The sequence below is a fragment of the Pristis pectinata genome, chromosome 20 (genome assembly GCF_009764475.1).
Source record: "Pristis pectinata isolate sPriPec2 chromosome 20, sPriPec2.1.pri, whole genome shotgun sequence".
NCBI lineage: Eukaryota > Metazoa > Chordata > Chondrichthyes > Rhinopristiformes > Pristidae > Pristis > Pristis pectinata.
The window spans coordinates 21,713,445-21,728,072 of record NC_067424.1 but is presented as its reverse complement, the minus strand read 5'-3'; the positions used below and the strand labels follow the sequence as shown (position 1 = coordinate 21,728,072).

Genomic DNA, 14,628 nt, shown 5'->3' with positions numbered 1-14,628 from the left:
TTTTGGTAACCCTGCTATAAGAAAGATGTTATTAAACTGGAAAGAGTGCAAAAAAGATTTACAAGGTTGTTGCCAGGATTCAAGGGACTGAGTAAGAGGGAGAGGTTGGACAGGCTAGGACTTTTTTCCTTGGAGCGTAGGAGACTGAGAGGTGATTTTATAGAGGTGTATGAGATCATGAGGGGCATAGATAGGGTGAATGCATTCAGTCTTTTTCCCAGGGTTGGGGAACCAAGAAGTAGAAGGCATAGCTCTAAGGTAAGAGGGAAAGATTTAATAGGAACTTGAGGGGCAATTTTTTTATATACACAGAGGGTGGTACGTATGTGGAATGACCTGCCAGAAGAACTAGTTGAGGCAGGTACGATAACAACTTTTAAAAGACCATTGGACCAGTACATGGACTGGAATGGTTTAGAAGGTTATGTGGCAAATGCAAGCAAATGGGACTAAATTGGATGGGCATCTTGGTCGGCATGGATCAGTTGGGCTGAAGGGCCTGTTTCCATGCTGTATGACCCTGATGAACTGACAAACAGGTATGGATAGGTCTGCAGATTTGATATTTTTCATGTTGTAGTGCTTCCACTAAGAAATATTGTATTTGAGGAAATTCATAAACAATATTTTATTAAGAAATTAGAATAAATTTCCTCTGCATTTTTTAAAAAGCCCTAAGATCTTTACAACCCTAAAAGTGGTGAATAAATACAATTTTGGATACAACCTATATTATGGAAACCTTTAAAAGGTTTTAAGGAAATACTTGTGGGTTTTTCAGATACGAGTTAATTTTCCCATGGTTCATGCCTGGAACAAATTTGATTGATACTCTTTAAATACACAGTAGTTGTGTCAAATATGGAATCTTTAAGAATAAATGCATTAAATAGCATAAACAGCCTGGCACATGAAGTGCAAAGGATTGTAAGCCAGCAAGAACTGTGGGATCTCATTTGCCATTTCTTCAATTTCCCCCTGTATTATGTTCCATGAAATTGCAATTTCAGATTAGAAGTATACGATATTTGATACTCCAAAAACATCCAAAAATAAAGGAGAAACAAATTAATTTCTTCTGCTGGAATTTTCACCTTGAAAAATATAGGCAAAATGTCAACTTATTGTGGATGCAGCCTGAACATAGTGGAGGCCTGTTATTATGTGGGCTTAGCCAGGTTGCTCAGTGATAGTTTAGCTATGCAACCTACGTGTGGTTGAACAGATGCCTTAAACTTCATTAACATACTTTAATAAGAAAGATAATGAATCTACATTCAAAAGCAATTTAACAATTACATTGTTGCAGATAATTACATGAGTAGAAAGCCTGTTTTAATTTTACTTCTGTAATGTAAATTAATTTTTACTGTTATATCATGAAATGATACTGTTGTTTACTTTTATTAGATTCCTCATATTTTGTGAAGCATGCAGTAAAAAGTGAATAATCTATCAAATAAACTATATGTTTGTAAACAGTGTAACTGTGAGGTTCTGCTTCTGAATCAGTCAGTTCTGAATCACAGGGATTAATTAGATCAGAGACTCTTGTACCATCACTGGCCCATCCACTGTGCTATAAGAACAGATTAGAAACTTGGTATCCTGCATAGAATGACATGCATTTGAACCTCCCCCCCCAAAAAAAACTTTCCATCTCCAAGGCACATGTTAGGGCTGTGATGGAGCTCTCTTGCCTGGATGAGTGGACCTTTAAATAACAAACAAGAAGCTTGATGCAGTCATCCCACTTGATTGACAGCCCATCCATCATCCTTGACATTCACACTGACACAGCATGTCTGCAGTATGCAAAATACATTGCAGTTCACGGGCTGAGTCAGACGGCACCTCCCAAACTTTAAGACACCGGGGAATACCCCCACCCGCAGATACCCCCTCCCACCACCCCCCCTCTCCCCCAAATCACTGCACATTTTGATACTGCAGACATTCTTATTCTTATTAGGTCTAAATCCTGGAACTCCTTACCCAAAAACACCCTGGGAGTACTTCATTTGATGGACTGCAATGGTTCAAGAAAGCAGTTCACCACTACCTTCTCAGGGGCAACTGGGGAAAGGCAATAAATGCTACCTTGGCCGGCGACGCTTGCAACACATACAGTGCTGCAGATGTACAGTTGTGCTGCATTGTACATCAGCTCCCCAATAGCCTCTTTTTCCGGACATCGCTGAAGCCCATCTTCAGCATTTATCTCTCTTACCTCAACCCATTGACGTTTGCCATCAGCCTCGGCTCTCTCCGGGGCTTTGGTGTGAAACGGCACCGCGAAATAAAGTGGAGGCGTCACAAAGTGGTCGCGTCATTGTTTCCAGGGTTATCATTCAAGGGCAATGAGCTCCCTTTCCTCTCCCACTCACCGGAGCGCCCACCTATAAAGTTAAGCGATCTGCTTCCGATCCGTCACGGGACAAGCGAAGAAGGATGGCAGCCGGCTCTCTGACTGTGCCCACCTTGCTCCTGCTCCTTTCACTGGCATTGCCCCAGCCGGCCCGCGCTCTCTCCAAGGCAGAGAAGAAAAACCTGGTTGATGCACACAATATGTTTCGCTCCGAGGTACCTGATGCAACCAACATGCTGAGAATGGTAAGTGGCGTTAATTCTTCCACACCGACTCCAAAGGTAACAGAAATCTCGGGGGCATTTGCCCCTGTCACTCAAAAGATGCTCCGGTGGCTCTGCACTGACCTTGCTTCAGTTATTAGCGGCGAGGACACGACTTTCGACAGTCTGGTGGGGTCCGGTTTAACACGGTCACAACCCAACTGGTGGAGTGCGCCTGAAACTCTCCGCTGGACCGCCTGCCAAAAATCTGATGTTACTCTTGAATGAAATAGGCGCACGTTTTCTAACAAGTATCTCTGGAAGGAAGGGAGGTGATTTTGACTAGAAAGAAACGGCAAAAACGAAAGCAACACTGGGATAAAATGGATAAAGTGAATGGCAGTTTAGTTTATGCGAGCTCAACGGTCGGGTGACCAACAGTTAGCAGCACGCCTGTCAGTGGAGGAGATGAAAGGTGAACATAATGAAGAACAGCACGATCACATGGGTGATAACTTGCACCAATGTTAGGTATTACTCATTAACCTTCTTGGAGCCTCTCCAAATTAATTGGTTAACACTTGTTTGGTGAGAGTGAGTCTATCCGTGTAGTATCTAATTGTTTTTTTTCTTGATTAAGATTTGAGAGCAGATTAATGCTAATTTACACTACAATTCCAAGAGATAGTTCCAGTTTAATTACAGCACTAGGAAGCACAGGTTAAAAAGCTTTTGAATACACTTTTATAGAACTGGTGGGAGTTAACAGACCGCTTTTCATTCTTGATCAACAGAAAAGCGATCACAACAGCCTAGTTTTGGACTGGTATCTATAAAACTGAAGGTAGTAGGTTCAAAATCCATTCCAGCACATAATCTAAACGGATCCTGTAGTGTAATGAGAAATTTCCGCACTGTCAGAGAGGACGTCTTTCAAATAAATCTGCTTGTCCCAGAGCTTAGAAACAATTCTACAAATCTATTTAGAGAAAAAAAAATGTTGGACATTCTCTAGTGCCCTGGTTAACTTTCTTTCCTAAACCAACAATACCCAAGCAATCGATCAATCATCATGTGGCCATTTTCTCTCCTTTGTTCGATCTTGGTACATGCAGATTGGCTCTCATATTAGCTTACAAAAGTATAAAAATAATCAATTGCTTGTGGTATATTTGGATTATTTTAGGATACGAAAAACATTGCATATTATTTGTAATTATTTTTCAGTCAAAAGATCTATGAGACATATGCTAGTTCAAAATACTCTACATGCATAGGTCTGTTCAGATATTGGTTTGTACTTCACACCAGTTCACAGGTGGGAGCTGACCACGTAACAATGGCTTCTTGCACAGCTGTTTGTTTCTGATCCCTAGTAAGGTAAGGATGAGTAGGTGTCATTTTTCTTACTGATTCTGAGAGATGTTATCAGGGTTGCTTTACAACCCTGTTGCAGTCTCTCACAAACAAATCTCACTGGTAGTGAGGAAATAATTTTTGAATTCAACAAGACCAACAAGTAACCATCCACAGTGTTAGTTGCTTGTAGGGGTTGCTGGGGACAATGAGGAAAGCAGATTAGTATTTGGTTTGAATAATTTTCCAATGGGTATGAACTTACTGAAATAATATAAATGATTTTACTTCTCTTATTTTGCTGTGTATCCCTCTGAATTCAATAGATAATCAGTTAAGGACAAGAAATAAAGTTGAAATGAAAAGCCTGTAAATGTTGAATGCTGTAGACCACCTCACAATGCACAACCAACTGTTTTGCATAATATTATCAAATTATGTCTCATAATGTTTATTGAGGATTAAATTTTAAATCACCACGTTTCCTTCCTCAGAACAGGATTGAGTTATTGCTGATCTTTCAATTCCAATTGATTCAATTCAGATTAGTTCTGACTTTAAGCAAATTATGTTCTGGATCTGAGCCTATGGTCAGATCAGCCATGATTTTATTAAATGGAAGAGCAGGCTCGACGGGCCAGATGGCCTGCTCCTGCTCCTATTTCTTATGTTCTCATCATTTCTATTTACATTATATTTTCTTATCTATGAATTTACTTTTAGAGATGGGATGCACACTTGGAGAAAATTGCCACAAAATATGCAAATAAATGTTTGTGGAAACACAATCCAAACAGAGGGAGAGTAGGAGAAAACTTGTATGCAACAAATGGTCCACTAGATCCAGCAAAAGGAGTTGAGGACTGGTATCTAGAAATCTATGATTACACATATGATACAATGACCTGTACTTCAGGGAAGATGTGTGGGCACTATACCCAGGTATGAATTCTTACTTACTTCTCAAATCTTTGTTATATCTAATTATTTTAGTTTCAGATCACATCCAAAATGTTTGTTTATAGTTAATGAGTTTCCTGACAGTGACCTTGTATTGTGATCAGCACAGCAACTAGGAGGTTTCAATGGTTCTGTCAACATCTCAAGAACAAAGTGGGCTAGGTTTGTATAAGAAATTATGATTCAATAACAGCACATTGAATAATTACAGTGTACAAATTGGACAGAAACTTCTTGGAACTGAACATGTGTTGTTAAGTTTAGAAATTAAAATGTTATTGCCTGAGATACTCATTTAAAAGATGCATATAGGTATCTCATCAATCTTGGAATATTGTGAAATTGATGTAGTTGCTTAGTATAGATGAACCAAACACCCCAGGAAAGATTAGAGCTTGCACATACAGTAGAAGTATCCTTTTAATTGTGTGAAGTGCATTGCTACCAAATAGTTTCTGGCTCTGAAAATTAACTTTATACAAATGTTGAATCTCTTGTATTCTTTAATTAGAGAAGAAAATGAGAGCATGGGCTTTCTCTGTCTTTCATATCTCTGTCTTAATGCAATGTGAATTCCCCGCTCATGATTTTACATTTTGTACCTGATTTGATGCTGAATTCAATAATTCCAACTTGCATTTCTTTGTGCAGATTTTATTGTGCTCATTAATTTATTTAAGATGTTCTGAGTTAGGGTAAAACACACTTTCTTTCCTTGCTCACACAGACTCTAGAAGCTCTCTAGAGAGTGTGGTGTCTTTTTGATGGTTGGCTGACATGCCCTTCCAATGTAAGGGCTAAAGACACATAAGTAGCTTCTTAAAGCTTACCCAGTTTCCTAAACTCTGCTTTTATAAATTACTTTAAATATTAGCTGCTGCAATTTGGTCAAAGTGGCCAATACTTCCGGAGAGCTCTCTTATTATCTGTACTTTCAACCATTTAATTTTAAGTGTCCATACATTTTCCTTTCATTATTTAAACCTAATGATCATATCATAATTGGATTTCTTTCCCATTCAAAATCTGACTCCTCATTATCAAAACAAATTCTTTTTGTTTTGTCATTGCAAACTTATTTTTTCATTTACTTTTTTCAGAAGATCTGTTGACAATCCTGAAAGAAATATCTATAGACATCATAGCAGAAATTGCTTCCTCAGGACAACACTTTTCTTATCTATTTTGTTCTTTTCCATGTCCAATTAATTACAGTGCTCTTACTTTCTCACCAAATGATCATATTATTCATTATTTATTCTCTCTCGCTGTCATAAATAAATAAATAATTATTTATTCTCTCCTTCCCCCCCCTCCCTTTCCCCAGGTGTACCTGATTCACTCAAGCACTCCTTTTAACTTAGCATTAATCAAATTACACAGTTGCAACATGTTGACCATTCTATTTCTTTCAATACACGTCCTCAAACTAAAAGGTCTTTCCATTACCATTACTGATTTTGATATGAAAGTTGCTTACATTTACACATTTGGCCTGGTTAGGGAATCAGATCAGAAATAACAGAATGAGAAGGACAAAGTATGTGAATGGATAGAAAAATGACATCTTAAATTTAATGTGGAATAATATGAAGTTTTGTGCTTAGGAATGAGAAAAAGGTGATGCACATCCTAAATGAATGATAATGAAATAATTAAGGGGAATTAACTGAATGCTGAACTACAAATCCATGACAGTAGAATACAAGCTGGAGGATCAAGTTAAGGTTTTTGGTGTGCCATACCTTGTGTGCTTTGTCTACTTCTGATTACTAGGCGATGCAGAAATAAACTGTGCTGTTCATCAAAAGTATCATAGTTCGGGGATATGAGGAGGATTTTAGACTTTTCAGCACTGAATGGAGGCTGCTGAGAGATGATCACCTTAAAGTGTGAAATAATTAACAGGGGTGCAGCTAATAGCTCCAGTGGCCTGGGTACAATTCTGACATACGGTGCTGTCTGTGTTGAGTTTGCACGTTCTCCCTGTGACCATGTGGGTTTCCTCTGGGTGGTCCAGTTTCCTCCAATATCCCAAAGACATGTAGATTGATAGGTTAATTGGCTGGTGTAAATTGCCCCAGGCGTGTAACTGAGTGGTAGATTCTGAGGGAAGTTGGGGTATGGGTATGTGGGGGAGAAAATGATATTAGTGTAGAAAGATGCTTGATAGTCAGTGCTATCTCAGAGGGGCAAAAGACCCATTTCCATGCTGTATAAATCTGTTTTAAAAAATTGAAATTGACATGTGAAACACAAGCGCAGGTTTAAGCCTGAGAATATAAAGTATAGGAGTAATCAAAAAATGAATTATCGACGTGGGGAACAGACTCATCAACATGATGTTCATTGCGAAAACCCTGCAATAATTTAATGATCATTAGAGAATATTTGGATCTTGGCAAACTGAAAACTAAAATAATCCAAGTTGCCTTTACCAAGGGTTGTTACCCATTGATATTGATATTAATTATGTTTACTTGAGTGAAGTAAGGTAGGACTGCTGACAGTAAGCAGGAGATGGAGATTTTAGAAGAAGTGAAAGGAAAATGGTTGGGTGGATAAACCATAGGCATGAGCAAAACTGTTCGAAATTTTCTAGGTTAAGATTTATTAGCAGTAAAAAAAAGCTATGTAATAATGGTGTTAACAAGTTCCCTCTTCTAGTGCTAGTCCATGTCATAAATAGTAGGGACAAAGGGATGAATTTCCTGCTTAGTTTTCCTCAAAGTTTTAGCCTCTAAGTGTCCTGTAAAGGTCACACCACAATTTAACCAACGCTCTTTCAACTATAGGGGAAAATTGGCTAGGCACGATGCTTGGGTGATGGGTGGCAGAATCCTTCCAGAGAGGCAGAGGAACTGACATAGGCTGCTGGAGAACAGTGCACACAGGAAACAATCTCCATCTGCAAAGCGCTCTTGTGGAAGACATTACCAAGAACTAGTCTGTAAGAGTGTGTGTGCCCTGGAGTGGGCTTGGAGTGATATGGGCCAAATGCAGGAAATTGGGACTAGCTGGGTGGGCACTGTGGTCAGCATGGACTTGTTGGGCTGAAGGGCCTGTATCTGAGCTGTATTGCTCTATGACTCTATAGTAAGCGATCAATGATTTCTTGTTGAACCGTATGCACACCAGAGGCATTCACATGTCAGAACAGGTCTGAGGGTAAAACAATTATTCTTGATCATAAACTTCACCAAACTTGCATCACATTTACAGATCATTTTCTAAGTAATTGTAAGTTCTGCTTAACAAGATGTTCAAGTCCACATGTATTCTATTATCTTACAGGTGGTATGGGCAACTACTGACAAAGTAGGTTGCAGTGTTCACTTTTGTGATAAGCTACAAGGTCTGGATAATAAAAACCTCTCTATTCTGGTATGCAACTATGCACCTTCGTAAGTATAAACTATCTGCAAGATAATTGGAACTTCTAGCTATTCTAGAATAATATATATCTCATATGTGGCATCATTGCATTTCCAATTTATTCAATTAATATTAAATTCCAGAAGTTAAAATAATATTGTGTCACCATTAATATTATTGCATGCCATGCAAAAAATCACAGATCCAAAACTTCTTTTTGCATTATTTGTAAATGCAACATATTCTAAAATTCCACTCAGATTTTTGCATATTTCCTTTTTCAGAGGAAATGTGGTTGGTTTCAAACCATATAAGAAAGGAGTTCCCTGCAGTGAATGTCCATCTGGATATAAGTGCATCGATAAACTTTGCAGTAAGTATGCTTCTGCATAATAATCGGACTTAATTTTTTTCTGTGTATTGTGCTTCCTATTTAGTATATTGGGCCTACAAGATTCAGCACTTAGACATTTGTATTTAAAGCATTATAGATATTGAATTTCTTCCAAATTGGTATTCAAAGTGTACAAACAAATTTCTGGCATTATTTGTACCAGATCTATTTTGGTGAGACTGTTAACGTGAAGGCAGTAAACACTCTACAGTGGGTAAGCTGTGGCAACAACCGGCATGCAATGTTGATTTGACACTGTTCTGCATTTTGGAACACCGTGACCCAATTAATGCCCTTTCTGAAATCTGTGCAGCTGAGAAAGCATTTCAGCAGAGGAGGGACCTCCACTAGCAATATTAAAAGAAATAACCAAGTTGGTTGCAAATTGATCTCTAATGGATGTTTATATAATTCTATGTATTAAAGTATGCAGGGAGGAGTGTGGTAGGGAGAGAAGGAATTTTGAGGCTTTTACATAATTCTCCCAAATAATCTTCCTACTTTAACCTCCAGGAAACACCTTTGCCATTTGCATGGACATCCTCACTTAAATTTGCCACTTGTTTCATATGGCAGCAACCTCAGAGTAGGGCAAGAACTACATTGCTACTGCCTGTCGAGATCACACTGACCACAAGATTACTAATGATTTCTATTCAGAGGGCAAATTACAACCCATTCCCTTTCTGTAGGAGGTAGCAGTTGGCATAAGAACATAGATACATGAAGGTTATAGGCTTCCTCATGGTGGATGGTGTCATTGACTACATGCATAATAACTTTATGGATGCAACAAGTGAACTCCGAGATGTATCACAGCTGAAATGGATTCCATTCCCTCAATACCCACCTGGTGTTTGACCATTTGCAGGGCAACGTGAACCCTGATACCTTGTATTATGGCAACAACTATGATAACCTCATTCTTTAACAATTGTGATAATTTAGCCAACCATAAACCAAAGATTGGCAGTAGAGGTGGCACAGTGGTGCAGCAGGTGGTGCTGTTGCCTCACAGCTTCAGCAACCTGTCCTTCAAAGCCGCCTGTAGAGAGCTTGCACTTTTTCTCTGCATGGGCTTTCCCTGGGTGCTCCAGCTTCCTTCCACATCTCAAAGCCGGGGGGGTTGGTAGGTTAATTGGTGACTGTAGATTATCCTAGTATAGATAGGTGGTAGGAGAATCATTGAGGAATGAATAGGCATGTGAGAGAAAAGGTGGTTTGGTGGAATTACTCTGAAAGTCAGCATGAACTTGATGGCTGAATGGCCTCTTCTATACCTTGATGGCATTAGAAAAAGTTTATCCATTCAGGTCATAGCTTGTGACTTCAGTGCTGGACCATTCCACATTGGTGGCAAGAATAGACTGAAAGCCTTACAACTGCATGAATATGACAGGGTGGATACAGAAATATTGATGCCTGAACTGGCTTGGGAAAGCGTATATGGTGTCAATATTCTTGCTGGTCTGCTCTATGCTGCACAGCCTTTGCCACCAGCTGCACAGAAACAGATCTAGAACAGGAAAAGGAAGGGTGGAGGAAAAAGGAGTGGAAAGGAATTGGCAGCCTTTATCCTTTCTGGCTGCATTGTCCTTGAATAAATCATCTGATTATGAAACTGGTAAATGCAATTCCAATTCATCCTTCACGAATAGACCTCCTGAATTTTGCCCTGTTGCAAATTATTAAAGGAAAGCAAAAGTATAAACCAGTACGTAATAAGTAGACCTGACCATTTTTTTAAAATCAAAGGACATCTTATTTAAGAAATTCCACTCTGCCAGCGGCGATTTTAAATTCAGTTATTAATTTGAAATGAGCAATGATGATTACAAAAAACCCATTTGTAATTATTGTAAAAACCCATTTGTTCATAAAATGTCCATCAGGGAGATGAAATCTGCCTTCCTTCCTTGGTCTGATTTTTATGTGATTCCAAGTCCACCAAGCGATTGACACTTAAATGTCCTCTGAGCTGGCCTATCATGCCTACTTGTACCGTAACTGCAATGTTGAAAGACAGAATGAATGAAAGCAGTCAGACCACACGGCATCAAGCTGGGCACCAAGTTCAGGCATGGCAAAGTCATTCCCACCACAGTCAACCTTGCAAAACTGTCCTCACAAACATCTGGAAACAAGTGTCTAAGTTAACATAGTCATTATCATAGAATAAGATCTTACAGGAAATGTGTCCTGTCCAATTGGCACCAGTAGGAGGGAGTGGCCTTTGGAGTCTCAACATTGACTCCAGACTCCATGAAATCACATGGCACCAGATCAAACATTGCCATGGAAACCATCCCCATGGTTAGCACCTATTGTTCCTGCTCAGCTGATGAATCAGTGCTCTCCATGTTAGAGCCATAAAGTCATAGAGTTGTACAGCACAGAAACAGGCCCTTCAGCCCACCATGTGCATTCCAACCTTTTTGCCCATTTACACTAATCCTATTGCCTGCATTAGGTCCATACCTTCTATGCCTTGCCTGTTTAAGTGGCTGTCTATATATCTCTTAAATGTAGTGATTGTATCTGATTCCACCACTTCATCTGGCAGCAAGTTCCAGATGTCAGTTGCTCTCTGTGTAAAAAAAACTTTCCCCTCAAATCCCCTTTAAAGTTCTTTCTTCTCACCTTAAACCAATGCCCCCTTATATAGCACATATAGAACAGTACAGCACAGGAATAGGCTCTTTGGCCTTCGATGTCTGTGCCAAACATGATGCCAAATTAAACTAACTCTCCTCTGCTTGTACATGATCCATATCCTCCATCCGCTGTGTATTCATGTACCTATCTAACAGCCTCTTAAAACCCACTATTGTATCTGCTTCCACCATTATCCCTGGCAGCCTGTTCCAGGCACCTACCACTCTGTGTGTTTAAAAAAAAACTTGCCCTACACCTCTCCTTTAAATTTTCCCCCTCTCAAATTAAAGCTATGCCCTCTAGTATTGAACATTTTTACCCTGGGAAAAAGATTCTGACTGTCTACCCTATCTATGCCTCTCATAATTTTATAAACTTCTATCAGGTCTCCCCTTAAGTCTCTGATGCTTCAGAGAAAACAACCCAAGTTTGTCCAACCACTCCTTGTAGCTCATGCCCTCTAATCCAGGCAGCATCCTGGTAAACCTCTCCTATACCCTTTCCAAAGGCTCAACATCCTTCCTGTAATGTGATGACCAGATTTGCACACAGCACTAGGGGCAGTCGAACCAAAGTTTTATATAGCTGCAACATGACTTCCTTACTCTTACTGTATACCCTCTGGACCAGCAGCAGCAGCAGCAGAATTGTATCTACTACAATCTGTAACATCATGGCCTGGCATAACTCCTCACTACACGATTGTTATCAAACTAGGTGATCAACTCCACCTCAGAAAGGACTACAAAAGGGCATATTATGAGCAGCACCAGGTACACCAAAAAGGTGCCCAGCCTGGTGAAGCCGCAACACAGGATAACATGCATATGAAACAGCAAAGACAACATGTAATGAACAGAGCTATACAATCTCACAGCTAATGGATCAGAACATAGCTCAGAAGTCTGGTCACATCTCGTCCTAGTTAGACAGCTAAAGGGAAGAGGAGGGATTGAGAACATTCCCATCCTCAATGATACTGGGCAAAGGAGACGGTTACTAAGGACAAGGCTGAAGCATTCAGAACCATTTTCAGTGAGAAGTGCAAAGTGGATGATCTAGCTTAGCTTTGTTATGACATCCCTGCTATCACAGAAGTCACTTTTCAGCCAATTTGATTCTGCCTGCACCACCCTATCAGGGCACACTGTTACACCCTTCTACTGTGTTCCCCCCACCCATTCCCCTGGATCAGAAGCACTAGGATAATTATGACCAACAGGATATTGAAGGGACTGAGTCAGCCATCGGTTTACAAACCTCGCCCATTTTCATGTTCCCCAAGGGCAGAGTGTAATGCAGAAACCTAATCTGATCCTCAAAACCAAATCTGAAATATCTAAACCAAAACTGAACAAAGGATCAGAAGGAGGGTAGGAAGAAGGGATAATTGTTTCTCTTACAATATTAATTTGACACCACACTGTAGTAATAGATCTGAAGTCTGGTCAATATTCTTCTTTGTGCTCAATCAGTTTGGAAAGTTTCAATGTCTGTTATTTTTAGAACACACTGAAGTTTGCTTTTTGTTTACTTTGCAGCTTCCAGATCAAGTCCAGCAGGTATGAAACAATGCTTAGTTGCAGGTGCTAATGAGCAATATTTACCTAAAAATGTAACTGATTTGGAAGCAGCCTGGAAATAAAATGAATGGGTTGGGTTTGTATTGTATCACAGTGTTACAATTCTTAGAAAAATTCTGTGAGGGAAGATGAAAGTGGGAAATATATTTCTTGTGATACAAAGATTTGGGATGAACATTATGTTTACTTTATTGATTCCCCATGAATCAATGATATTGGATCAAAATTCTGTTGGCCCACACTGCAAAATGGATGTTTAAGTGCTTCCTTTGAAAACAAGTGGTGAGTTTAGATTGTGGGGGGTTGGGGAGGTGCTCATTAATCTATAACAATCTGGGCACATGATGCATATGGGATGTCAATCTGACAAATGCTACACGCAAATCTTGTCAGCAGGGTTCAACATTGAACAGCTTAGAGGCTCAATTAAGACTGGCAACAACAACAACAACAACAACTGGAATTACTATAGAACTTTTAGCATAGTAAGATGTTCCAGGACTTATCACAGAAGCATTCTCAAATATTGTTTTATTAATAGATCCCAATGTAACATTTTGGGCAATAGTGGTGTTGGTTTCTTTTCTGGATTATGAGGAACGTGGCAGTCAGTTGCTGTGTCGAACAAATAAATGAAGCTATTCCATATTAGAGTTAACCTTAGAATACTTGCTGAGTGATTAGTTAGTTGTCCAGATGTATTTTCTAGCTTTCTGTCAGGATTGTGTTCTGTGATTGGTTACTGCTGCCAGCCTTCTTTTTGCAGAATCATGGATCCATCTGCATCATAGAGTTATATATTTTTCTTTTTATCCATGGGGTAATAGGTGACTTGCCTTGCCAAACAGGGTTTCCGTTACAAATATGATGCAACTGAATTCAAAAAAGTGATTGCCTTCTTGCAGCCTGTGATAAAGCCCACTTGTCTCCTGTGTCCCCATTGTACACCTTACTATGAGCCCTTATTGTGGAGGCACACATTTTTCTAAAAAGGGAAATGAGAACTTCTTTCTGAATTTTGGTTGATGTTATTCACTAGTCCTATTCTGGAACTAATTTGTTAATATTTATGATTTTGACACATTAATTATACTGGATATTTCATTTTGCTCTTTAATTTGAGCCTACAAATTTTACAGTGCTGAAGATTGTTGTTTGTTTACTTTGCAGGCTCTACACAGGATACAGACGGTAAGAAATTTTGGTCCCCTTTCCCAAATGTATTGCCTGCTCTGTTTCAATACTATTTCCCGTTACTAGTCTCCTACTAAAACCTAAGTGTGGCTAAGGGAAGGTTAGGCCACTTCTTTATGGAGATAAAACCAACATTCATAATTCACCCTGTATGTAAAGGAGGTCCGGAGGCTTTTCCAGTGATCATTGGGCTTCTTTGTTTGGAGGCTCCCTTCCTCCCATTCACCAGTCTGTGCCTGTAAAAACCCAGGTAAAAGTTTATCATTCTCTCATGGTATGCACGAGATTCTGCAACATGATTTTCTGCCCACTGACTCCTTGTGAGGAACAATGTCTTGCTTCGTGACTAAGAATATTTATTACATTTTGTGAATTCATGTGCAAATGCTCCAGAACACTAACACCAGAATTGATTTGAATATTTTGAATGTGGTGCATAAATATGTAGTACCCCAGGATCATGAGCTGCAACCAAATCATGTCTGGGCTCTGCTGCTCACCCATTATTCAGAACTCGTCCCCTCATTGCCAGTTGTAGGT

General features: G+C 39.4%; 1 protein-coding gene across 1 annotated transcript; it reads left to right on the top strand.

Annotated features, from left to right (window-relative positions):
* The first annotated feature begins 2,235 nt into the window (after window positions 1–2,235).
* On the top strand, window positions 2,236–12,956 carry LOC127581040 (peptidase inhibitor 16-like). The gene is made up of 5 exons (XM_052035098.1): window positions 2,236–2,613; window positions 4,651–4,869; window positions 8,182–8,291; window positions 8,547–8,635; window positions 12,853–12,956. Exons 1-5 carry the CDS (start codon window positions 2,452–2,454, stop codon window positions 12,954–12,956), a joined length of 684 nt encoding a protein of 227 aa, XP_051891058.1. The 5' UTR covers window positions 2,236–2,451.
* Window positions 12,957–14,628: the final 1,672 nt, after the last annotated feature.